The 25,987-nt window shown below is 45.0% G+C and overlaps 1 protein-coding gene across 10 annotated transcripts; it reads left to right on the top strand.

The window, feature by feature from the left end:
- Positions 1-9,848: 9,848 nt before the first annotated feature.
- Positions 9,849-24,976, top strand: LOC123187793 (uncharacterized transmembrane protein DDB_G0289901). Of its 10 annotated transcripts, XM_044599725.1 has the most exons (16): positions 9,891-10,095; positions 10,239-10,439; positions 10,555-10,664; positions 10,782-10,896; positions 11,155-11,303; positions 12,434-12,570; positions 12,968-17,735; positions 18,144-19,688; positions 19,757-19,863; positions 19,939-20,037; positions 20,221-20,276; positions 21,169-21,380; positions 21,753-21,867; positions 21,951-22,060; positions 22,354-22,486; positions 22,882-23,933. In XM_044599725.1, exon 8 carries the CDS (start codon positions 18,168-18,170, stop codon positions 19,317-19,319), a length of 1,152 nt encoding a protein of 383 aa, XP_044455660.1. In that variant the 5' UTR covers positions 9,891-10,095; positions 10,239-10,439; positions 10,555-10,664; positions 10,782-10,896; positions 11,155-11,303; positions 12,434-12,570; positions 12,968-17,735; positions 18,144-18,167; the 3' UTR covers positions 19,320-19,688; positions 19,757-19,863; positions 19,939-20,037; positions 20,221-20,276; positions 21,169-21,380; positions 21,753-21,867; positions 21,951-22,060; positions 22,354-22,486; positions 22,882-23,933. The 10 variants fall into 10 exon arrangements, with proteins under 10 accessions (XP_044455659.1, XP_044455667.1, XP_044455660.1 ...); XM_044599724.1 differs by having other exon boundaries at positions 9,849-10,099; positions 12,434-17,735; XM_044599732.1 differs by lacking the exon at positions 12,968-17,735 and having other exon boundaries at positions 9,890-10,095; positions 10,594-10,664.
- Positions 24,977-25,987: the final 1,011 nt, after the last annotated feature.

Below are 25,987 nucleotides of genomic sequence, written 5' to 3'. Positions count from 1 at the left end.
GTCATCTAAGTGATCACATGATCCGAGTCAACTAGGCCGTGTCCGATCATCACGTGAGACGGACTAGTTAACGTCGGTGAACATCTTCATGTTGATCGTATCTACTATACGACTCATGCTCGACCTTTCGGTCTCCGTGTTCCGAGGCCATGTCTGCACATGCTAGGCTCGTCAAGTTAACCCTAAGTGTTTTCGCTGTGTAAAACTGTCTTACACCCGTTGTATGTGAACGTAAGAATCCATCACACCCGATCATCACGTGGTGCTTAGAAGCGACGAACTGTAGCAACGGTGCACAGTTAGGGGAGAACACTTCTTGAAATTTTGTAAGGGATCATCTTATTTACTACCGTCGTCCTAAGTAAACAAGATGCATAAACATAATAAACATCACATGCAATTATATAGTAGTGACATGATATGGCCAATATCATATAGCTCCATTGATCTCCATCTTCGGGGCTCCATGATCATCATCGTCACCGGCATGACACCATGATCTCCATCATCATGATCTCCATCATCGTGTCTTCATGAAGTTGTCACGCCAACGACTACTTCTACTTCTATGACTAACGCGTTTAGCAATAAAGTAAAGTAGTTTACATGGCGTTCTTCAATGACACGCAGGTCATACAATAAATAAAGACAACTCCTATGGCTCCTGCCGGTTGTCATACTCATCGACATGCAAGTCGTGATTCCTATTACAAGAACATGATCAATCTCATACATCACATATCATCATCCTTTTGGCCATATCACATCACATAGCATACCCTGCAAAAACAAGTTAGACGTCCTCTAATTGTTGTTGCATGTTTTACGTGGCTGCTATGGGTTTCTAGCAAGAACGTTTCTTACCTACGCAAGACCACAACGTGATATGCCAATTGCTATTTACCCTTCATAAGGACCCTTTTCATCGAATCCGTTCCGACTAAAGTGGGAGAGACTGGCACCCGCTAGCCACCTTATGCACCAAGTGCATGTCAATCGGTGGAACCTGTCTCACGTAAGAGTACGTGTAAGGTCGGTCCGGGCCGCTTCATCCCACAATACCGTCGAAACAAGATTGGACTAGTAACGGTAAGCATATTGAACAACATCAACGCCCACAACTACTTTGTGTTCTACTCGTGCAAAGAATCTACGCAATAGACCTAGCTCATGATGCCACTGTTGGGGAATGTAGCAGAAATTCAAAATTTTCCTACGCATCACCAAGATCTATCTATGGAGAGACCAGCAACAAGGGGAAGGAGAGTGCATCTACATACCCTTGTAGATCGCTAAGCGGAAGCGTTCAAGTGAACGGGGTTGATGGAGTCGTACTCGTCGTGATTCAAATCACCAATGATCCTAGTGCCGAACGAACGGCACCTCCGCGTTCAACACACGTACAGCCCGACGATGTCTCCCACGCCTTGATCCAGCAAGGAGAGAGGGAGAGGTTGAGGAAGACTCCATCCAGCAGCAGCACAACGGCGTGGTGGTGATGGAGGAGCGTGGCAATCCTGCAGGGCTTCGCCAAGCACCTACGGGAGAGGAGGAGGTGTCACGGGAGGGAGGGAGGCGCCAAGGGCTCAGGTGTGGATGCCCTCCCTCCTCTCCACTATATATAGGGGCAGGGGAGAGGGGGGAGGCGCAGCCTTGCCCCTTCCTCCAAGAAAGGGGTGCGGCCAAGAGGGGGGGAGGAGTCCATCCTCCCCAAGGCACCTCGGAGGTGCCTTCCCCCTTGAGGACTCTTCCCTCTAGGGTTCCCTAGGCGCATGGGCCTCTTGGGGCTGGTGCCCTTGGCCCATGTAGGCCAAGGCGCACCCCCTACAGTCCATGTGGCCCCCCGGGGCAGGTGGCCCCACCCGGTGGGCCCCCGGGACCCTTTCGGTGGTCCCGGTACAATACCGATGACCCCGAAACTTGTCCCGATGGCCGAAACAGGACTTCCTATATATAAATCTTTACCTCCGGACCATTCCGGAACTCCTCGTGACGTCCGGGATCTCATCCGGGACTCCGAACAACATTCGGTAACCACATACAAGCTTCCTTTATAACCCTAGCGTCATCGAACCTTAAGTGTGTAGACCCTACGGGTTCGGGAGACATGCAGACATGACCGAGACGTTCTCCGGTCAATAACCAACAGCGGGATCTGGATACCCATGTTGGCTCCCACATGTTCCACGATGATCTCATCGGATGAACCACGATGTCAAGGACTCAATCGATCCCGTTTACAATTCCCTTTGTCTAGCGGTATTTTACTTGCCCGAGATTCGATCGTCGGTATCCAATACCTTGTTCAATCTCGTTACCGGCAAGTCACTTTACTCGTTCCGTAACACATCATCCCGTGATCAACTCCTTGGTCACATTGCGCATATGATGATGTCCTACCGAGTGGGCCCAGAGATACCTCTCCGTTTACACGGAGTGACAAATCCCAGTCTCGATCCGCATAAAACAATAGATACTTTCGGAGATACCTGTAGTGCACCTTTATAGTCACCCAGTTACGTTGTGACGTTTGATACACCCAAAGCACTCCTACGGTATCCAGGAGTTACACGCTCTCATGGTCAAAGGAAGAGATACTTGACATTGGCAAAGCTCTAGCAAACGAACTACACGATCTTTGTGCTATGCTTAGGATTGGGTCTTGTCCATCACATCATTCTCCTAATGATGTGATCCCGTTATCAACGACATCCAAAGTCCATAGCCAGGAAACCATGACTATCTGTTGATCACAACGAGCTAGTCAACTAGAGGCTCACTAGGGACATATTGTGGTCTATGTATTCACACGTGTATTACGATTTCCGGATAATACAGTTATAGCATGAATAAAAGACAATTATCATGAACAAGGAAATATAATAATAATACTTTTATTATTGCCTCTAGGGCATATTTCCAACATAATGGACACATATTTAGTTCAATGAGGCATGATATATGCAAAGAAAATGCAACAAATAAGCTCTAAAAATGCGCGGAATATAGATTTATCAGTGCTTGACCTTCACAGCCTTCGGATCCTCCGAGAAGGAGGAGATCATCATCTTCACCGACGAGGAGGAGGAGTGGCCATCGTAGCAGTTGTGCCTCCTCGCGGAGACATCGACGACAGATAAGGGGTACCATTAGCAGATCAATCGCATGATTGAGTGGTTGTTGTGCTACTGTGGTTCGCCGCTGCCCTGGCCGCCACCAGCCTGTGTCAAGGAGGAGATGGCGTCGCCGCCGCGCTATTGCATCAAGGAGGAGTCTGTGTCGCTGCCTCTCCACTGTGTGAGGGAGGAGCTGTTGTCCCCCCGTGCAACCACGGCGTCCAAATCTGATGACGCATGATGAATGAGCCGATGTTGTCGGTGCACAGACGGTATGGCTGCTTCTACCAACTGACAACGCCGCTGCGCCATGACTGGCGTGGCAAGGCCATGAAGGATCAGGTGTCGTCGACGATCACAAAGGTGTGTGGGTGCCTCCTCCACTACCTGGTTGTCATGGTGATGTCAGCCCCTCCTCATTGTGCAACATCATCATGCTTGAGGAGAGGGCGACCAGGCAGGCGACGCAGCGGGAGTGGCGCAACACGGCACACCGCTCAGTGTTCATGAAATCCGACGCAGCGTCGACATGGGTCCTCGCAGACCCTGACCTCATGGATGCCTGGGCCCGTGACTGGTCAGTGACCACCACGGAGACGTCTGCATGTTGGCTACGCCACCTCGATGGGGAGCTCGCCATGATCGGTGATGAGTAGTTTCTCAACGACAGCTTCGCCCGCGCCGGCAGGGGCAATGCCAGGGCTCCCCGCTCAGGGCCGGCGTTGGCCAAGGGCCCTCCGCACAACGCAGGAGGAAGCAGAGCGACTCCTTCGCGAGCGCTAGGCGATGGTCGGGCAGGGCTGCCGCGCCCCCACACCCTCCACTGTTGGAGGGACCACTCTGACGACGACACGAATGATGACGGAGGTGCCGCTGGCCGGCTACTTGTATGAGGTCAACTTCCGCTAGAAGCTAGTTTTAGTTTTTTAAGGTTTTTGTTAAACGGACAAAATATCATCCATTTTATGTAAATTGTGTCCGAACTTAAATTCATGAATTTCGTCCAAATGTGTTTGCATTGTAGATGGACGTTTACGGCGTTGGATGACCGGCTCATATATCATTGTCCGCGAACACATCTAGGAAGAAACACGTGTCCGGTTTAGAGAATAGTGTTGGGGATGTCCTTAGGAACGTCCAGGAAGATGAAAATAAGAGAAACATCATACAGTAGAGTGAGGTGGTTCAGATTTTTCTCATGCCAACAGACATTTCTCTACCAACAATCAGGTTGGGTTAAACATAATCTGCCCAACGCCAACAGTTGATTCATCGCTTCTTCCCTGCCCCATCAATGCTAACTGGTTCATCATTTAACTCTACTTGTGATCTGTATTATTCATCTCAGTAACCACCGATGCGTTAGCAACTTCGTATAGCATGAACCTTTTGTCAAAAGGACGAGCCCCCTTGCATCATGCCTACAAAGTCCGCAGATACGGTCATGCATCGCCAAACAACTCATTCTCGATCAACAATCAGGTTGGGTATTTTCAAAAGAAAAACAATCAGGTTGGTTTAAACATAATCTGCCCAACGCCAACAGCTGATTCATCGCTTTCTTCCCTGCCCCATCAGTGCTAACTGGTTCATCATTTAATTCTACTTGTGATATGTATTATTCATCTCAGTAGCCACTGATGCGTTAGCGACTTCGTATTATGTTCATGAATGACGTGCATGTCATGGGACGCAAAGTTCCTTTGCTCGTGAAAGAGTGAAGTGCACTGTAGGTCCTTAAACTATTTCAGGGGTGTCACATAGGTCCTCGAACTATGAAAATCGTCATTTAGGTCCTCGAAGTACAGTAAGTGTGTCATCCAGGTCCAAAATCTCACTAACCCCCTCTAAATGGCCAGCTGGCATGGTGAACAGTGCGAAAAATAAAAAAATATGAACAAAAAAAATCTGAAAATCTTTGGCATCAAAGATACCCCTAGTGCGTGAATAGTAAAAATGTTCATTAATTCAAAAAAATGTTCGCGAATATGGGAAAAATATTCGCGACTTTAAAAAAGTTCACAAACAATAAATTTGAAAATATGTTCGCGAACCACAAATATTGTTCGTGGGTATGGAAAAAATGTTCGCGAACCACAAAAATTCCTGACTTTAAAAAATGTAAGTGAACTTTTTATTAAAGTCGCAAATATTTTTTCCGAATTCATCGTTCGCGAACATTTTATTAAAGTCACGAATTTTTTTTCCAAATTCATCGTTCGCGAACATTTTTTTAAAGTCATGAATATTTTTTTTCCAAATTCATCGTTCGCAAACTTTTTTTAAACTCGCAATATTTTTCCCAAATTCATCGTTCGCTAACATTTTTTTTAAAGTCGTGAATATTTTTTCCAAATTCATCGTTCGCAAATTTTTTTTAACTCACGAATATTTTTTTAAAGTCGCGAATAATTTTTTCCAAATTCATCGTTCACGAACATTTTATTAAATTCACAAATATTTTTCCAAATTCATTGTTTGCGAACTTTTTTTGAATTAATGACATTTTTACTGTTCACATGCCAAGGTCTCTTCGATGACAGAGGATCTCAGTTTTTTGATATTTTTTGATATTTATTCTTTGTCGTGTACTGTTCATCACGCACAGGAATTCAGGACTGTTTGCCGCGTACTGTTACGGTTACTGTTTATGTGCCAGCTGGCCAGTTAGAGCCTGTCAGGGAGATTTTGGACCTAAATGACATACTTACTGCACTTTGAGGACCTAGATGACGATTTTCATAGTTCGAGGACCTACGTGACATTCCTGGAATAGTTCAAGGACCTACAGTGCACTTCACTCCTCGTGAAATGAAGCACAAACCTTTTGTCAAAGGGACGAGCCCCTTGCATCATGCATACAAAGCCCACATATACGGTCAAGCATGCATCGCAAAACAACTCATTCTCGATCATCAAGTATCCCGGCATTGTGTTTACTCTAGAAAGAAAAGGTTCAACGAAAAAAACTCAATGACATTTGGCTGAACACCTGCTAATCGTGGTATTCGCCATGGTCGACGTCGGCCCAGGAGCAGAGGGTGCCTGGCTACGGAATGATCCTGGATGGATGGCCGCAGCCGAAGGCGGGAAAGCGCGTGAGTGGGATGGTTGCAGGCGCACATTGAAGGTGCTCTAAGGGCATATCCAACAGCAACTCGCTAATTTCCTCCCGCATCCATCCGCGGACAGGGGGGCCAGTCCGCGGACACGGATGCGGGAGGCCACCATCCAATGATGCCCGCATACATTTCAAACACTTTTGCAACAAACTGGATGAAAATCATGCAAGCACAATTGATTTAATACAAACCAGACAAAAACATTTATGTTTTGGTCATATTTAAATTAAAAAAGGTAAAACTATGTGCACGTACGGCCGCGCGGAGCTCCACTCCCATGACATAGGAACACTACATTAGTCTACTGCCAGCCATGACGGATCCCTTTGTCTTTCCTATGTCCGGCAGCCTGAGTCCTGGAGGAATATTATTTCCTCGTATCTTCCCTATGTCCAACAGTGCCACTCATCAAAGTGGCAAAGAGCGTGCTTCAGCCAGAGGGGAAGGGTGCTTTCGTGGAGCCCACACGGGGCCCGGGATAGTATGAGATAAAGAACCAGGCAGGTCACCGGTTGTACAAGCCGACAACGCGCCGGTGTTTGCCTTCCTGGGACGCAAGAGGCGACAACCTCCCGTGTTCTACTTCCCTTGATGTTGGCGGCGAACACGGGCGCTGGCCGTTGACTCTTCGATCTCCGCGCAACCAACTTCTTTCTCTGCCGGCAGGGTGCGGCTACGCGTGCGTTGACGATGGATGGCACGGTCGCAGGCACGGGAGGCGTGGTACGATGTGGCATCGTCTACGGCAGCGACAATGCCCACGCCACCGTGCTTCCCCATGTGCCAACCTGGAGCAACTCGCCACTCTCCGAGAGCTGGCTTGGAGCGGCGAGTTGCTGAACCACGCGCTCCGGGCTGGCAAGGGAGGTGGAGCAGCGAGCTGCCTTGCTCGTATCTGGCCGGCCCGGTTAGCCACCCAGCCGATTTTTATGCGAAGAATTGCTGCTCTTCCTGCTCGTCGAATGACATCGAAAGGGTGGAGAAAATGGTGAAAGAAAAAGATGGGGAGCGACAGAGTGGTGCGATTCTTGCCCGGTGTCTCGCCTCCTTTAAATAGCGGACGGGCGGGAGGAGGTTGCCCAGCGTTGTGTTTAATGCCAGCCCACTCGTGAATGGACAGGTGGCCGAAGTAGGTTTCTCGGCTCACGCGGGTTTAATGAAGGCGTTTAAATGCGGCGAGGAGGCGTGTTCAACCTGGCGTGCAGAGTGCGGCGGTCTCGGCTGGCGCGCCGCTCAATGGTGAAGGCGGTGAGAGGTCGCATCCGCTCTGAGCCGTTTTTAATGTGCAGCGGCGCGCTCTACAGCGGCATGAATGCGGGTAGCTGGCGCCGGGCAGTAACGGGCGCAGGCGAGGTAGGAGGGGGTTTGGGTGAGTCAAGGTGATAAGAAGCGGGCGTGGTTGCTATCCGAACATCCATAAAACCCTACTTTTATCATCGGTTCACGGAGAAAACGTATCCAAACCTGCGAACCGATAAAGGTCCGCGTTAAATCATTTTCGCGGTCGTTGTTAGAGTCGGTGACTGAGAGATGCCCTATGGAGGCAAGTATAAACCTTACCTCAGTCCACCGTCGGCCGTCTCTCGGATCGAGTCACCAGCTTCTCCGTCGCGGCCAGATCCAGTCGATGGGCGGCCACCAGAACAGTCGACACTGGCGCGGCTGCATCTGGAGCCGCCACACGCCACAAGTAGTGCTGCCAGGGATTATTGGTCTTGCTAGTCTAACCACAGAGCCGGTCCTATCTCGGACACTTTCCGTCATTCCGTGCCCACGACGAGCTGCTGCTGCTGCTGCTGCTGGTGGTGGCTAAAGCCACTAGCTGCACATCTTTTTAAATCCACTCGATGCAGCGGAATCGATCAGGACAAGATTTCTCCTCTCATCTTTTTAAATCCTCTCGATGCAGCGGAATCGATCAGGACAAGATTTGTCCTCTCGATATGCTTACCCTAAAAAAAAAGAGATATATATGCTGCTTGTGGTGGATGGATCTTTTTTTTCCCGTTGCTTGGTTCATAAGATGGTTATTTTTTCCCCTTACTCAGCAAGCTTGCTCGTGTGACCCCATTTTATTTTATTTTGGAAACGTAAAGCTTGTGAGGCGTGCCGATCAGGTATCGTCGTGAAGCAAGCATAGGATGCTCCTCCTCCACCACATGCGTGCTGTGATGATGCGTGCCCCAGAGCCAGATCTCGGTACCGGGTCCGTGGTTTTATTCGCCACGCCGGCTCCATGCTGTCTCCTCCCCCAACAAATTCTCTCAAGTACCCACCACAGGGCTTACTGTAGCATGCAGAAGCCACAAGATGCAGCAGCCCTAGCAAGCATGCAGAAGCCACAAGATGTTTTACTTTTACATGCGGGTTAACCGCTGAGGTCTACCCCGCAAAAAAAAAAAAAACGCTGAGGTCTCGGTACTACTGTTATTATGGTTTTTTCACCAAGTTGCGATGAGGTTTGTGGGAGACAAGTGGGGTCGCTTTATACGGCGTGCTTAAGTCAATCTCTTGACCCGATGTAACGAGCTAGACTCGCCCGCGGTTCAAAATTTGCTGGGATGAAGTTTTATTACTCCCTCCGTTTTTACAAGTGGAGTATTTAGTTCGCGTATTAGCCACTTAGCTGCATGCGCTAGTTCATATGAAAACGTCCACCAGGGTTTTTGTTCTTTTTTATTTCTGTGGGCGAGAACTTTCTTTCTTTCTTTTGCTGGAGTGTGGACGAAAACTTAGACGGTGGTTAAGTTGATATTCCATGCAGCGCGATATGGAGTATACGCGATCTGTTGAGAAAAGTAGCTGGTATTTACTATGGCAGATTACTACTCCCTATGTAACTTAATAATATAAAAAGTTATAGAGATAGTATTTATTTCCTTCTACATATAGCGGCCGACTGGTTTGGAATTCATTTTTTTAAATAAATACTAATAAGACTCATCCATATCGATCAAGCCAAATAGTATAGTCACCCCATCTATAAAAAAAATGTAGTCACCCTGGAAAATACATCGAGGTCCCTAGGGGCCAAGCATGCTCTTCCTCGTGAACGGCCAATGACCCGTTCCTCCATCGCCGAAGCCGGCATGTTATTGATCGCGGCGGGACCAGCATGGTGGAGAAGAAATTGTTATTGGAACTTTCGAAGGACTGCACCAGATATGCCTAAACTATTTCAGATAATATTGGACAAGTTTCTTTTCAATCGGCTCGAAGGAGAGCGGAGGACCAAATTGCAAAGGAAGGGAAGCCGCCACCTACCCCGCGTCTTCCTCTTGAATGCTCATGCTTAATTTAGGGTGCATGCTTTGTCTTTCGCGGTATAGTATAATGACGTGTTGGATGTATTAGCTGTTCGGCTAGCTGGTGTATATTTTTATGTAATGTAGTATGTATGTATGTTATTTACAAAAAAAAAGAGTTTGTACCACCGGTGCAACCTAACAACAAACTTCCATCTTCCGAGTCGCAACGACGCGTCATCCTAACAAACTCTATCAAAACACGCAATGTAGAATGTAGCCGCTCCCACTTACCGCGCGGGTCTACGCGTTGCCTGGCCCACTATCAGCCGAAGCCATCCACGAGGGTCAAACCAACCACCTGACGCCCACCGAAAACCCTTATTTTTTGGACAGGACGCCCACCGAAAACTTAGCGTGGACAAGTCGTTCATTTGCAACTAGCCCTCCCAAAAAAAAAAAGTCGTGCATTTGCAACTGCTCCTCATCCTCTCAGCCTCGACGGACCCTCATCCTCTCGCCATGGCTCCGCCTCCGCCTCCGGCTACGGACGAACGAACCGTGTCTGCCGGAGACACGCACGAAGCCGGCACATGTGCGGTGGTGCTCGCCGTCGGTACCTCCCTGCTTCTCTGTGTTATCCCTGTCTACATCTATCTTCTACAGGGGGGCCTGACTGGCCGGTGGACGCCATTAATACACCATTGATGCCGTCCGTCCCAGCGTGAATAATTTCTCTTCTCTTGCCTACGCAGGTCCGTCTCTTGGTGCGACCAAGTGCTTGCATGTTTACAGGAGTAGGTATGATATGGATCGAGCCGAGGATTCACCACACAACCTTCGGTTTCCCAGTTTCTCTGCTCTGGTTTGCCGATGGATGGAGACGAGCTTCTTTCTTCTGGCCGGTAGATCTGGTTATGATCCACAAATTCGGTTTTCGATCTGCTACCGTACGTGTATGTATCACCCTCTCCCTCTTTCTCCTCGGCTTTTTAGCGAAACAAGATGAATTGAACACATCTTTGTGGTTTCTCTCGTTGATGCGGTTGTGGATTTCTTTCTTTCCTTTAGATAATAATATATGTCTTCCCTCCATCTCGTGCATGGAAGTATGTTTGTGTTGGAGACGGCCGGTGATGGACACGGATCTCATCACACGATTCACAGTCTAGGCTTTCGAGGTGAGCCAACTGTGGCCTTTTATGTTTTCTCTGCTCCTTTTCCCATGGAAACGACTTCTACTCATCTTGTGATTTCCATCTATTGATATATTATGTGTTCCTTCTTGTTTTTGCCAGATGCAAGCGATTTTTTTTCCGACAAAGGGTTAGTCGAATACGACGATCCCCTAAGTTTCCGATCCTTTTCACTCGAAACTCTCTCGCCGGCCGGCATCAACAGGCGCAATACAAGGTCTCCGGCAGCCGCATAGGAAGCATAGGGAGCGTGTGTATATCAGTTTGTAATTTTGGAAACGTATAATGATGATTTTACTGTGTCGTCGTGAACCTTGCTGTAAAGAAAGATAATATGTCCTAAAAAAATTGGAGTACTACCTTTGCTGTTTTGCACTATAGTTAATGATCTCTTTATAGTACTACTGTACTACTAGTTTGTAGTCCAAGTTTTGGTCTGACACTATATTCTACTCCCATGTCTTTGTTTTTCTAGGTCGATCTACCAGTTGGAGAATGGTGTTGCCCTGCCCCCGCCGGTTACCGGGCAGAGCTTTCGGCCGTCGGCCAATGTTTCTGCCCAACAGTTGGTGTCCAACACCGGCGGAGAGAAAACGACCTTGGACAAGAACTAAAGCTATCAAGGTGCCGTTTCCTTCCTATTTTACATCTCATCTTTTACATACTCCTTCCGATTTCTTTCTACACATGTACGTATATTTTACTCAAAAAGAGAGGGGGATTACACAAAAGCCTACTAGTGAGTGCTATATCCCTTCAAAGCTGAATTGTTGAACCGGTGGGTCTAGAATCAAAGAGACCCTAAACTTTGATGTGTTGAGGTAGCTGCTGCATGTGATGGATATTGTTTGGGCAGCAGGTTTAGTTGATGGCCAGCCAAGAACAGCGAGGTATCATAGGCACACATGTCTGTCACGATACGGCGGACATCAGAAACAACAATGTCTAGGCATAATATATTTTTTGTTTCAAGGGAGAAATGTACTGTGATTATCTTAGTTTTTTATGAGAAAACTATAAATCAAACTTGTTACCCTTGGCTTACATGAAACAAAGTAACCATGTCCTATAGATAGATAGGATGACCAATAGGAGGAGAAACAAGTGAGTGTGGGTGGTTGATTGGAGCTGAAGTGATGGCGAGCTTGATGATAACCAACCATCTTAAGGCTAACCTGCGGCCAAAATGGAACTTGTGCCGTCGGGCTTATCTCCTCATATGTTAAATAACGCACTAAATACAATGTTCCAATGTTTAGAGATGTGCACTAGTGATAAATGGTTGTACTGTACGGTGATCCTAGCTGTAAAGATAATGCCGATTTTTCACAAAAAAAAAAGAGATAATATCGATGAGCATATGCTGCTGCATGCGAAAACAATTTTATGAATGCTAAAATAACAGGATTTTAATAGAGATGTACTTGTTTGTGTCCCTTGGTTGTCTGCAAAATTTTATTGGAAAAACACAAATATTGTGACCTGTGTTAAAAAAACGAGTTGAGTGCCAAATTTGTTGCTTGTTTTAAGCATTAAACTTTGCCTTTTTTATTGGGAAAACATATATTGCACGAGTATTGACCATGGTAACAAAAAAAACAAGTATACGAGATTTTAGTTTTTTTATATTTTATTTTCTATTTATTCGAATTTAACTGCCAAAACTCCATGCCCAGATAATATGGAGTGCATTCATTTTACTTTCTAATAGAGGATTTGTTGTGACTATATGCTGTATCTCTTTGCTTGTTCAGATCCTAATGGTGTGGCGACGCGTGACGCCCTGCCGGTTACGGTACATGAGCTTTCTTTACATCGCACCAGCCAACGTAGCACTTGGTGTCGACCACCAGCGGAGGAAAAACGCAACTCAAGCCATCGACGTTTTCTTGTACGTTGTATACTTCCTATTTCCCTGTTCTGATTTCTACATAGGGGGGTGCCCTCAGTGATAGGTATTAGAAGGGGTAGCGTGCTTTCCTGCACCGAAAAAACCATGGCATTGATCATCCTTAATGTTTGAATACATCGAGAGTTATAATGCTATCTTAGGAACATATCCATATGTAGTTTAAGAAGTGTAATACATATATGAGCGGTTGCAATTTGCAAGGTCTAGTCTTCTCAAACAAAAGTTGAATTAATAAACAAGAGAAAAAAAACAGCAAACAATTATTTATATGAACTACATCGATGGTAACAATAATAAGAAAACAATGACTATATATTGTAAAATTTCAAATCCATAACACTGCAGCCCATACTTTATGTTACTGGCCTATTGACAGGCCAAGACTTTCACCAAGGCTGGCTTCTTACTTTCTTCAACTTGGAATGCGGAAATTTCATACTCCCTCCGACCACTAAAGTGGCGACAGGTAATATGGATTAGAGGGAGTATCAATGAACATTTTTTTAATGAACTTGAAGTGAACAATACAGAAGCAACAATTTTCTTCTAGAAAAGCAATGCAAGTATTTAGCATAATAATAATTTTAATACTACGATTGTTCAAAAATCAAAACCATGCATGCTGATGCCGCACACCATTATCCAAAGAAAAAATGTAAGTGTATAACTTATATTTATGATAAGTGTATAACTTATATTTATAGAACTACATGCCACATACACGGTCCAAGTGTGCCATACTTGGTTCAATTTTGATGCTTTCATAAAGGAAAGACCACCAAAAAGCAAGAAATAGTGAGATAACATAAAACCAGTGGACCACAATTCACTCATCTTACAAAGCAAAGAGCTCAAAAACCACAAATCCATTTAGCATGGATCAAGCACGATATGGACACAACATTCAAGTGCATAATACCTAAGAATCCAAAGGTCAACAAAAATTAAGATAAAGTATTCTTGAAGGCAATTTTTCAAGGTAATACCTTAGCATCACCGCATATAGAAAGGACCCTCTGTGGTGAAAATGCTCGCATCAATTTCCACAAAAGAAAACAGGTTAGTCAAAATACATATCAACATCGGTAGGTGGGCGAGCTCTCACTTTGCACAAGCATCTCCAACATCATGAAAATAGAAACCGTCTTACGATTGCATGACAAAATCTAACGGAAAGACAAAACAAAGATTGGAAAGGAGAGGAAAATTAAAGGAGAGAAGGTCCGTTGTGCGAGTGTTCAAAACACTCTATGCCAACTAACTATGCATAGAGACAGATTGGCCCAGAGATTGTATATCATTCATCTATGCATAACAATGAAACTTCATTCACACCGTAGATAATACCAAGATGCATGAAAATGAATGTAGACTATTGAATTCATGCTTGAGCCAATTCATCCAAAAGTCCAAACTCGTGGAGAGAGGCGGGTAATATATTTCAACACTCTCCCTCACATCTAGCCTATTTTAGTCCTTAGACGTGGGATCGGTGTAGGCCGCAAAATCTTTTTTTAGTGCTACGTTGGTAGGGTCTTGAAATCAAAATCTCCTGACTTGGATACCATATTAAATTCATGCTCCAGTCAATCCATCCAAAAGTCTGAACCGGTGGAGAGAGGAGAGCAATATATTTGAACATAGGCGAATGAGTTTCGGGGTAGAAAATTGACAGGTCTATGGAAAAAACTATGTAATTTGATTATTTGACAAAGAGAAACAATATTGTAGGAAAAAAACAAGTTATCCGAACATATAAATAGAAGTATAAGCCTTTCATGATCATTATCGAACCGGCAACTAACACTCAACATTAATCCATTACATAATCAATTATTTTCGTTTATGTTTTTAAGAAGTTATAATTTAAAAATAACTATTCATTGGAACCTCACTGAGTGTTCTTTTCATTTGGGGTCGTCTTTTAACTTTCACGTCCGTTTTTCACTTCCATTCCATTTCTTTGTTTTTTTAATCTTTATCAAATTTCGAGAATTATACAAGGCTATGACCACTTAGATGGAACATCATAAGAAGGAAATCATCGGGGCATCAGAATATTGTTTGCATTCCTTGCGTGTATTTCCTGGTCGGTTGAGCACACCTGATGAACCCGCGAATCACCTTTAAAAAAACACGGACCTTCAACTCTGAATATGCAAAGAAACTTAAAAAATATAGATGTAAAGAAATTGAGCACCTACTTCCCATACATTGTCTCGAATCTAGCTAGTTCAACTCGTTTTGTGAGTATACCCTAGTGTCCACAATAGCTTCCTCCTTCACAGCATGTAAAAACTAAAAACTCAGCATACACTATCTCTACCCTTTTAAAGTTCCACACGGTTTGTACCCCCCTTTTATAAGCTCCACATGACCAACTTTGCCTGCACACACGGAGCTTTTCAAACATTGCAGAATCTTATGGACAAAAATAAATGAACGTACCCAGTGTTGAAAGCTCCCACACAAGGGGTATGGGGAAGGGGTTTCTCTAGACAACCTTCCCTTGCATAACAATTCTGCAAGGAGACTGGTTTGAAACCAGGACCTATAGAATTACATGGACAAAAATAAGTAGCAAAATTCACATCAAGGAAAAACAAATAACATACTTATTAACTTTTCTTTGAAATGACACACATGAAGCCTACATCCTTGCATCGGCCCGCTTCGTTTCAGCTTTGATTGAATCCGAATCACCTACAGATTTGCTTCAGTGTCAAATTTGTTTCGCAAGATATAAGGCCATGTTTGTTTCACTTAGATTGCAGTCGAATCATCTTTGGATTTGCTTCAGTGGCCAATCTGATTTGCAGAATCAGCTTCGCCACCAAAGTACACTTTAAAGTGCTTCAGCAAATTACGCTGACAATGTCCCAAATCGAGATTCAGCTTCACTGGCGAAGCTGATTTGAGATAACTGTTTGTTTCCGATTCCACATTCAGTTTCACTGGCAAAGCTGATTCAAAATAGCTATTTGTTTCATATTCCAGATTCAGCTTCGATGGCAAAGCTGAATCTGGTTTTTGAAGCTTAAACAAAGAGGTCCGAAATTTCTGGTCTTCATATGGTTTTCCAGGAATAACTTGCATGTTAGATGACACACCAAAAATCTTATTAGAAATGTTGCTTGCACATTTGATGAAGAGGAGGTCATTAAAGAGATTACATATTTTCTCAATTACATGACAGTAGTCTAATAGCCAAGGACACACCTCAGATTGATCTGTGAGTTCTCTAATGGCATGGATGATTTGCTATGCCATATTGTCAAGCATTTGAAATAATAATAAAATGTGTAAGATAAATAAGGCATGCCTAAAATTAAATTGAAACGAGCTAGGACAGGCCACTCATTTATAGGAAACAATACTGTTGCACATAGTGCATAAAATGTATTTTATGCCTGATCAACTATGTTTTAGTGTACAATGAATTTGTTGTTAGTGCACATAAATCGACCATAAAAAACATGTTGAAGTATGACAACACCATTTAATATAATTTAATTATACATGATCAACTATGTAGTAGGAGTCACATAAAACTATTTTTTGCGAGAAAACTTTCGATCTATTCATCAACTGTTAAGGTAGTACATAGAACACTAGAAGTAGAATTTACATCCAGGTTCGTAGACCACCTAGCGATGACTACAAGCACTAAAGCGAGCCGAAGGCGCGCCGCTGTCATCGCCTCTCCCTTGTTGGAGTCGGGCAAACATCGTTGTAGTAAACAGTCGGAGAGCCGTCGTGCTAAGGCCCCATAGGATCAGCGCATCAGAACAACAACCACCGTCGATGAAGAGAATTGTAGATCGGGAGGATCCAACATGCAGACACACAGACATGGACGAACGAAGATCGGATCCACCGAAGACGAATGCCGACCGGATCCCACGGGATCCGTTGGAGACAAATTTCCACACGCCTTCCAACGATGCTTGAAACATCACCGGGACGGGGGTTAGGCATAGAGAACCTTATTTCATCTTCAAGAAGCCGCCGCCGCATCGTCTTCTTGACCATAGCAGAAACCCTAATAAAACGCAGGAAAGCACCTAAAAACGGAGCCCTCCCGCAGGCAAAGGCCGGGATCCACCACATCTCCACGGTTCAAGGACCATAGGAGACGAGGCGGACCGGCGGCGAGAGGCAGGGAAACCCTAGATGAGTTCGCACGAGGGATGGAGCGGCTTCATTTGGCTTTGCCGTCACCTAAAACTATTTAACCAACCCTAGAGAACACTGCAAGGCGTACTTGAATCTAGCATACCAACCTATGAATAATACTGCCTCTATACACATATACTCTCTCTGTCCGAAAATACTTGTCATCAAAATGGATAAAAAAGGATTTGATGACAAGTATTTCCGGACGGAGGGAGTATAAGACATTAGTGATATAAAGCGTCTTATATATGTTTACAAAGGGAGTAGTGCGTAAGAAAGCAGAGGATACTGATCCATATTTGAATTTAATTAATATAGGGACAAATGAAACTGAAGGGTGTGGCTTGCCCCATGTTAATATAATAATCAGAGAGGTTACTTCTGCCTGTTAAAACAAACAATGGTTTGTTTGCTAAAACCAAGCATTAGCGCAGATTGAGAGAACTACTTATTTTTTTTAACAAAACCAGATAGTATCACATCATCAAAGCAAGTGCAGTTTTGCAAAGCACTTCTTATAACAACCAGATAGTGAACCACAACTACAACTAGCATCGATCGCGCAGAACCCTCTAATATAAGACCCACCCCCTAATCAAATCAGACACAACAAAAAAAAAACCCAGCCATTTCCCCCCTCGGTTCACGCTCCTCTTGGCCGCCTCCCACCTAGGGTTAGCTCAGCCGCCGCCGCGTCCAACCCCGCCGCCGGCCAGCCCGTCCGCCCCGAGCGCGCCCCGCCCCACCTCCCCCACCCCATTGTCCTCTCCGTCCCTCCCGCCCGTCGGTCCGCTCCGAATCATCCGCCGCCGGCTGCATCAACCCCGTCCTGCCGGCCGACGGCTCCCTCCGACGACATACTCGCCAAGGAGCCTACGACGAGCAGCTCCTCCTTAGCTCGTCAATCACCTCGGCTAGGAGCTCCGGTCGACCTGCATCTTGGACGGACAGGCAGCACCTCCGAACAGGTACAACTTTTTTTAGACGAGTTCTACATCATGTAAGATTCCATTGCACGTTAGCGAAAAAATGTCATGCAATAAGGATCAATATGTTAATCTAGAGTAGTACTCCCTCTAGATGGTGCATAAGTTCTCAAGAGCAGCGACATTGCTTAAAACACATCCAGGACTGAATGTGCACCTTGTAGAAACTCACAGCTTCCTTACAACATTCACTATGCATGATGACATTCATAGTACAGTGTATATGCGATTACTGATTAGAGACCATACCATCTCCTAGCTAGTTATTCTGTTGCAGCAATTTACTGATTATGGACCATACTATGCAATCATTTCCTTCTGTTGTTGTTATGATTATGTTACAACGCACATTACATATCTCATACGTTTTATGGTTATGTGATTTTTCAGTAGTTCCATCACCACACAACCACCATGGAGGGGCAGCAGCAGGGGCAACAGCAGGGCCAGCAGCAGGGCCAACAGGAAGGCCAGCAGCTGGAGGGGCAACAGGAGGGCCAGCAGCAGGAGTGGCGCCAACAATGGGAAGAGTGGTGGTTGCTGTGGCAGGGGCATTGGCAAGTGCAGTGGCTGGAGTGGCAGAGTCAATGGCAAGAGTGGTGGCAGCAGTTGCAGCTGCCGCTGCAGCAGCAGTGGGAGAACTGGCTGTTGCACTGGCATCAACACTTTGAGCAGTGGCAGAACCTGTGGTACGAGCAATGGCAGCAATGGGAGCAGCGGTGCCAGGCGCAACAACATCAACAATGGTGGGAGTGGCCGCAGGACCAGTGGCAATTTCAGCAGTGGCAACAACAATTGCAGCACGAATGGCAACAGTGGCAGCAGCATGGGGAATGGCAGTGGCGGCTGTGGCTACAACAGGTTCAGTGGCAGCAGCAGGAGGTGCAGGGGCAGGGGCAGCAGCAACAGGTGCAGGGGCAGCAGCAACAGGGGCAGGGGCAGGAGCCGTGGGAGCTACGTCTGCAGTTTCAACAATGGCAGCCTCATTGGCGGCAGCAGTGGCACATGTGGCATCAAGACTGGCAGCAGCAGTGGCGTCAATGGCAACAGGGCCAACAGCAATGGCGGGAGCAGCGACAATGGCAGTGGCGGCAGTGGCAGAAGGATGAGCGGTGGCAGGAGCAGGAGCGGTGGCTGCGCCACCGGCTAACCATCAATATGCATTTGATACCTGTGTCCTATGCTTTGAGTTTCAAGCCACTCACCACTTCTCTTGTATTCGAAGACAAAGAGGGCGCTAAAATCCCTATGCTCGAGAATACAACCTTCGGCAATTTAGTTGCCGACGGCTTTGTTAATGAGATAATTGCGGCACATCGTCGGAACCTGAGCTGGGCTGGTGATTTCTGCGAGGATGATTTATTTGTATCTGAGGGCGAGCATTTTGTTACCATTGCTAAAGAACCAACGAAGTCAGCAACAGATGATAACCAGTTTCTGGATTTAATTCAGATAACAAATTGGTTTGCTGATAAGTATACTGAGAATCAAATGGTGCCGTCTTATTTTGAAGAGTTTGTTGACAGAGTATATAAAATACCAAGTTGGCAAAATCAATGTGATTGATCAGCAAGCTTATGGGTGCTTAGTAACCACCCTTTCTTTATGGGAGAAGAAAAATGGAGGTTATTTGTAGAGGAATACTATAAATGGTACACTCAAGTTAATGTGGTATCGCGGGATGAGATTCTTAAGAAAGCTAATTGTGATATATGTCTGAATTGGCATTTGGCTACAGTGCGCGATAACAGTCTTCTGCAAATGGTGTACTGGAATGGAAGAGAGAACTTGTGTCCATCATCTTACTTTACTAAAGGCTGCAAAGTTCCTCGGCGGACGGCTAGCGATGCTGAAATATTCCGGTTCACCCAAGAAGATGGGTATTTAGCAGTTTTCCAGCGGACGTTTTATGTTCACGGGCTACATATTCTTGGGGTACGTTGAAACTTCATTACAATTGTGGAATCCTAGTGCTTATTCTGACATGTGTTTGTTTTCTGCAGGCTCGTTGGTCATTGAGAGAACTGGCACTTTATATTGCGTATATTTTCAAACATTTTCTGCCACGTTTTATTGAAAGGATTTACGCCAACTCTCATGAACATCATCTGTAAGTATTTGTGCTTGTTATGTTATCTGCTAACTTCAGAATTTTATTTAATAATCAATATATATATAAACACAGCTTTGCTGAGATCCTTGATACATATGTAAAGCGGAGGTCTGCTTCCCGGAGGCATATTCGAGGAAAACTGTACGAAGTGGCAGCCTAATTTGAGCTAATGTATGGAACATCCATTTTTCATCATACACTATTGTAATTTCCATTTTGTTTTCTTTTAACTCACTCTGAAAAGCATATGGTACTATTCCTATGGTTCCGCTGTTAAGAATGAATGATAAATATGCACACTTCCGTTAATTCAAGGAAGTGTACGAAGCATTAATTTCACTGTATATTTTACAGGATATCCAAGCACCAAAAGACTAGTATGGTAGCAGCGATGATGCTAAGGATGAATGGTAAACGCCCACACTTCCGTTAATTCAGTGAACTGCAGTCTGCACTAACACCAGCCTTTTCAGCCTGACTGAATCTAAGTTCAGTTCAAAATTTTGATCCATCTTACTTCCATATTGTTTTACTGTCCACTGTTTATTTGGGGTACTTCCATTCTGGTGATAGACAGCAGTTTTGGCACGTGATCTCTTTGCTCCTTTCAGTTGAAGGGAGAAGTCCATCTCAGTATCTCTTGCCAAAATTTTCTCTTTCACAGGGAATTATCATCAACTCTAGGATCTTTGCTCAGTGTCGAGCGATGACACCTTGTCATTCTGACAATTTGGTGCTTATGGTAGTCCATAAATAGCAAATTCTTGCAATTTGGGTCTCTGTTCACCGTCAATTTATTAAGTGGTGAACCTTGGTATTCTGACAATTTGGTACTTGTGATATTCCATAAATTTTCAATTTATTTTAGTAAAGTTGCACCATAGTCAAGTAGATGTAGAACTAGAAAGACATGCAGTGTGGTTCAAGTAGGCTTTAGGGTCCAGAACTAGAAGATTTCATATTTGGATCCTCAAATCTGTATAAGAAAATCAAGTGAGATACTGAGACCCAATAAGGTTTTGCTGCCTGACATGTCTTTTGTAAGGGCACTATGGATCATGTGAAACAAGCTCTTCGAGAAGCAAATAATGCTTACGTTTGCTGCATTATTGGTCTGCCAATTTTATTCTGAACTCTGAAAAGAAGCAATGTTTCGTTTTCCCCTAAATCTGTGTTTATTTGCTACACTTGTCGGTGCATTTATTGTTTTACCAATCAATCAATTGAAAATTCTGTGCAAATCTGGAGCCGTTGTTCGTGCAACTTTGGGCAGATACTTATCTTTCTTGCAAATTGCACCAGGAGACTTACTGCTGTTTACTGAAAAAGGCTTTCACCCCGCTTTATATATAAAGCAACGATCATCGACTTGCTGCTGTTTGAACAATGCTTCCAGTCTCAGTTGGACGCTCATTGCTGTTTGCCATCCGTCAGCTGCCGGTATCAGGTGGACTGAAGTTCGACGGTAAATGACAGTTCAAAGATGATGGCTGGACTTCCTTTTCGCAATAGAGGTAACATATTTTATCTTGTATGGGTTTACTCGTGCAATTTTTTTCCTTTAGATCTGTTTGCTATCGATGTTGGAGCGTCATATCAAATACTATTGCCTCATCTCGAGCTCAAGCTCCTTCAAAGTTGTGTTATTTCGTCAAAATGAAACCTTTAGTTAATACTGCTCAAGCAAACCATCTGCTAAGTAGACAAACATTTTTTCCTTCCACTGTCCCAGGAGAGAAGTGTTAGTCCGTGTCGCAATGTTTAGGAAATGAAGAACAGAAGTTTGCCACTTTAATTTTGTTGTTTTTTAAATTACCGCTATGAGTCATATCTAGCAAAGCATGATAATATCTAAATCTGTTTGGTTTGCTTTCTTGACTTGGTAGGATCGTGATATGGTGGTTGAGCCTATGTCAGCCACTGGTTCCACTCAGCCGAGAAGGCCAGGCATAAGGTCTTCACCTTCAGCATCCAGTAAGAGTGTTACGGCTTGCAATTTAGGTAAAATATACTGCACTTTGTCTAGTCATAAGATCCAACAATTTCTTGGACAGCTGAGTTCATACATATGATATCATGTGTAGGTTCTAGTTCCAGATCAGCTGCCCTGCCACCACTAGCACCACAAGCAGACAGGGCTGCAAACCCTTAACGGTTCGATGCACGGACTATACATTTCTCCGTAAATGCCTGTGTAAGGAAGAAGCCACCTTTCTCTTCACTTTATGAATGCGTAATTGTGTAATATTTACTGAAAGGAGCAAATTCATTGGTTCCGTTTGCTCCTACAATTATCTCTCTTTTTAGTCTTCTCCTTATCTATACCTTCATACTGTATCGGAAAATCATCTCTTATAGTTATATATAAATGCCATCACAATGGTTTCTGTCACATAACTTGTGCATGTTGCCCTTGTTCTTACCTTTATCTCTTGCTTGTTGGTACATTGTAGTTGAGCATGACATGCTCAAACTTTTCCATCTCAGGTACTGGTTGTTGCTGGACTCTGGGGACGCTTCCAATCTTGTCAAAACATCTTGCAGACAGAGCTTGCAAGCTTTTGTTGCTGGGAACAGTCCTCTCGTCAGGATATATTCTTCATACAGTACTTACTATGGGGTAAAATGCCTCCCTTCCTGAACCTTGCTTGATCATGTTGTCAGATTCCTAAGGCGTAACTTTGCCCACTCATCTTTCTATTGGTAACTATATGTAGAATTATCTCTGGATTTAGTGTTCCTAGTTTGTTGTGCCACCTATCTCCACTGCGCTGTGGCTAACATTGGCCTTTAGTTATCTCGTTAAGGGGATACTTGGAAGAGCCTTGTCTTTGGGTGTTAGCAAACGATATCACGCTCAGCCTCCTTGAATCAAATGCCGAACTCGCGTTGGGGTTCCTTCTGATAATATTGTGTTATTCTCGTTATTTTGCGCCAGTTTTGTTCAGAATTATGTAGACTTTAGTTTCGTCCGAGTAGCTACATCTTCTGAGTTACACCTAGCTTATCTTGCAGGTGCCAGCGCAACATCATTCCGACATTCAGACATTACGGCTTCCTCCCACACATCAAACACTGTCTCTGCCAATGTAACCATGCGTGCGTCCCTTGCTTCCTGGAGTATTACTGCTGTCTACGGGCCTCAGTCCGATGCGGATAAATTTGCCTCCATCCAAGAGATCAAACAACTAAAGGCCTCCATGCTGCCTTCTTTGGCTGCTGCTGGGGGACTTCAATCTCATGTAAAGCTGAGGACTAAAGCAATGCTAGTATCAACAGGAGCTGCTTAACAATTTCTGGGCAGTTCTCAGCGCAATTGAGGTCTCTGAACTCCACACGGTCGACGGTTTACTTGGGTCAGCACCTGTCAGTCGCAAACAAGGACGAAGATTGATCACGTTTTCTGCCCCGCTGACTGGAATCTTATGTTCCCACAATGTCACTTGAGAGGCATCTCCTCCTCTGGCTCCGATCACTCTGCCATGGTGCTCTCTGGCCCATTGCTGCATGGTGATGCCATGTGGATGCTCCACCAGAAACTTGTTCGTCTGGGCAAAGCTTTGTGGGTATGGAGCAGAACAAAGGTGGGCAACATTGCTCTGTTCACTGCGGTGTCCGAGCAGCTTATCCTGGGCCTGGACTATGCCCAAGATCACTGTGACCTCACTATTGCAGAATTAAGTCTGAGGATCTTCCTTCAGAACAAGTTGTTGGACCTTGCTGCAATTCACAGGGTCAGGATCAGGCAGTGTTCTCGGCTGCTATGGGTGCGCCCTGGAGAGGTCAACGCAAAACTTTTCCACATCAAGGCCAATGGTCGCCGATGACGTAATTTCATAATCGCCCAAGGTCATTTCACTTTGCAGAAAGACAAGCAAGCTGAGCTTCTTCGACAACTGCAAGAGATATGGATGTCACAAGGCAAATTCTATGTGCTTTTGGTGATGCTAGTGGTCTTCGGGTCAATCAGGCCAAGAGTGGAATCCTATCATATCCTCTATCTTGTCATCCCCACTATTTATTTATCTTAGCATTCATAATGACATGCCATCATTTTATTCCTTTAATTTTTAAGCGATTCTTTTGTTGTCCGATTCAATAGCAAGTTATAACACAAGCCTCCAGCCTTTTCCCCTTCCGTGCCTTTTCCTATCCCCCACAAAATAATCACATCGCACCCACATCACTATCCTTTCAGTTGCCAATCAATCTCCCTTAAACTCTCACATTGGCTACCCATCTCAACCATAGTCGGCTTGCTTCCATCACTGGACCTGCCTGATGTCGCATCCAATGCTTCCGAGATCCAGCCCACGGTGGAGATGTGGATTTAGTTGGCGGCAAGGTTCCATGGGTGGGAATCGCTAAGGTACGCTGAATCACTGGGCATTGCAGCCGCCGTTGACTGCCTCCACCGGTTGCATCACAGTGCGCATCGTCGACGTCGTCAACCAATCTGCAACCCTCAACGGCACCACTGTAACACATTGTTGCCGGCGTGAGGAAGTGTGCAAGCACCATTGCAGACCAATGGGTGCCGTCTATTGACGACCGTAGCATCCACGCTGGTGCAGATTGATAGCTGAAGCGGAAACAAAGGCAAGCTTCCGCTTCCCTCAATTATTTGCTGCGCCTCCTCTCCCCACAATTAGCCCGATTTAGGACGTTTCTGTTACTTAATTTCAAATCATGGGACCTTTTGTGCTATTGTTCTTACATCTGATTTCCATTCCTCATTATGGGGAGTAGTATTTGTCACAACTCAATTTTCTGTACTTGAAGATTTTAGTTGCCCTTCAAATTTTTTGATGGCTAATGTTTGGACCATCATGATTTCCTTTGCAGGTCTGAATGCCTTCGTGGTACTGCCTGGCAGACGTTACCTCAAACGCTTCTATATGGAATTAGTGGGCGACGAAGTGGAGAAAGGCGAACATCAATGAGCTGCACCTTTTCCTGTTCTCTCCCCCGTATTCTTCCCCTCCATCTGTCTCTTTCTAGGAGGGTGGAGGATGGATTGTCGTTGTGTTATGCTCCAGCAATAGTTGACATTGATTAGGTGTGTTTAGAACTTCAGATACGCTAAATTGTTTGATTACCATGTTCATCATGTCGCTTGGATCTTCCTTTGGCCTCAAAAGTCCTCCCACTATGTTGTGCTAAATACCAGCCCCTATAAAAAGCAGAAAAGTGCTGTCGCTGAAAAAAAATATTTTTTTATGACCCAAAATAAAACAAGACATGGCAACTCCCATCATACGAACAAACATTAAAAATTGCCATGGGAAATTGAATGTCATGGTATTTTTAATTAAGTTTCCATGTAATGTATGAAAAAAATGCCATTTTGAAAAAATACAAAATAGTTGAAATTAGAAAAATTAACAAGAATATTTTCATGTTATTCCATGGAAAAATAAATTAAAAATTGCCAACGGGACACAAGTATATACCATGCTACATAGTAATTTTTTTTAGAGAATGCCATCATAGCTACTTTATTGAGCGGGCACTACTAGGCGACAGTGCGCCGGCTGAAACTTTCGGCAGGTCTACTCCCAGCCCTGTCGTAACCCGCATCTGGAGATGTTGGTTCTAGCAAAATCAAAATGTTAGTTGGGCAAAACAAATCCCTAATGCCAAGTAGCAAAAACAACACCAAAAAACACACAGATCTAACTTTTGTTGTCGATGCTTGCGCAGGAAGGCCACCGGGGTTGCTGCTACCGTGTTTGCTGTTTCCAGCAAACTGATTCAGCTGCGAACAACCGTTGGATTTGGTCTCCCGCTGTGTCTTCTTCCTCCCTCGTCCGCTCCGTCTGCTTCCACGTTGGATTTGCCCCCCTCCCCCTCTCCCGCAGCGCCGTCCATGCCACAGCTTGCCGCAGGAAAAAGGGCCACCGTCCACTGGCGCCTGAAAGGACGCGCGCCATCTCCGACGATGGTTCCCTCTGCCGTAACCCGCATCTGGAGATGTTGGTTCCAGCAAAACCAAAATGTTAGTTGTGGCAAAACAAATCCCCAATGCCAAGCAGCAAAAACAACACCAAAAAACACACATATCCAACTTTTGTTGTCGATGCTTGCGCAGGGAGGCCGTCGGGGGTCGCTGCTACCGTGT

The sequence above is a fragment of the Triticum aestivum genome, chromosome 2A (assembly GCF_018294505.1).
Source record: "Triticum aestivum cultivar Chinese Spring chromosome 2A, IWGSC CS RefSeq v2.1, whole genome shotgun sequence".
Taxonomy (NCBI): domain Eukaryota; kingdom Viridiplantae; phylum Streptophyta; class Magnoliopsida; order Poales; family Poaceae; genus Triticum; species Triticum aestivum.
The sequence above is the reverse complement of the archived record's forward strand: the minus strand, read 5'-3'. Positions and strand labels throughout refer to the sequence as shown.

Bases quoted from the DNA above. Each gene is read 5' to 3' on its own strand.
- LOC123187793 (XM_044599722.1), top strand. From the start codon at position 18,168: ATGGAGGGGCAGCAGCAGGGGCAACAGCAGGGCCAGCAGCAGGGCCAA.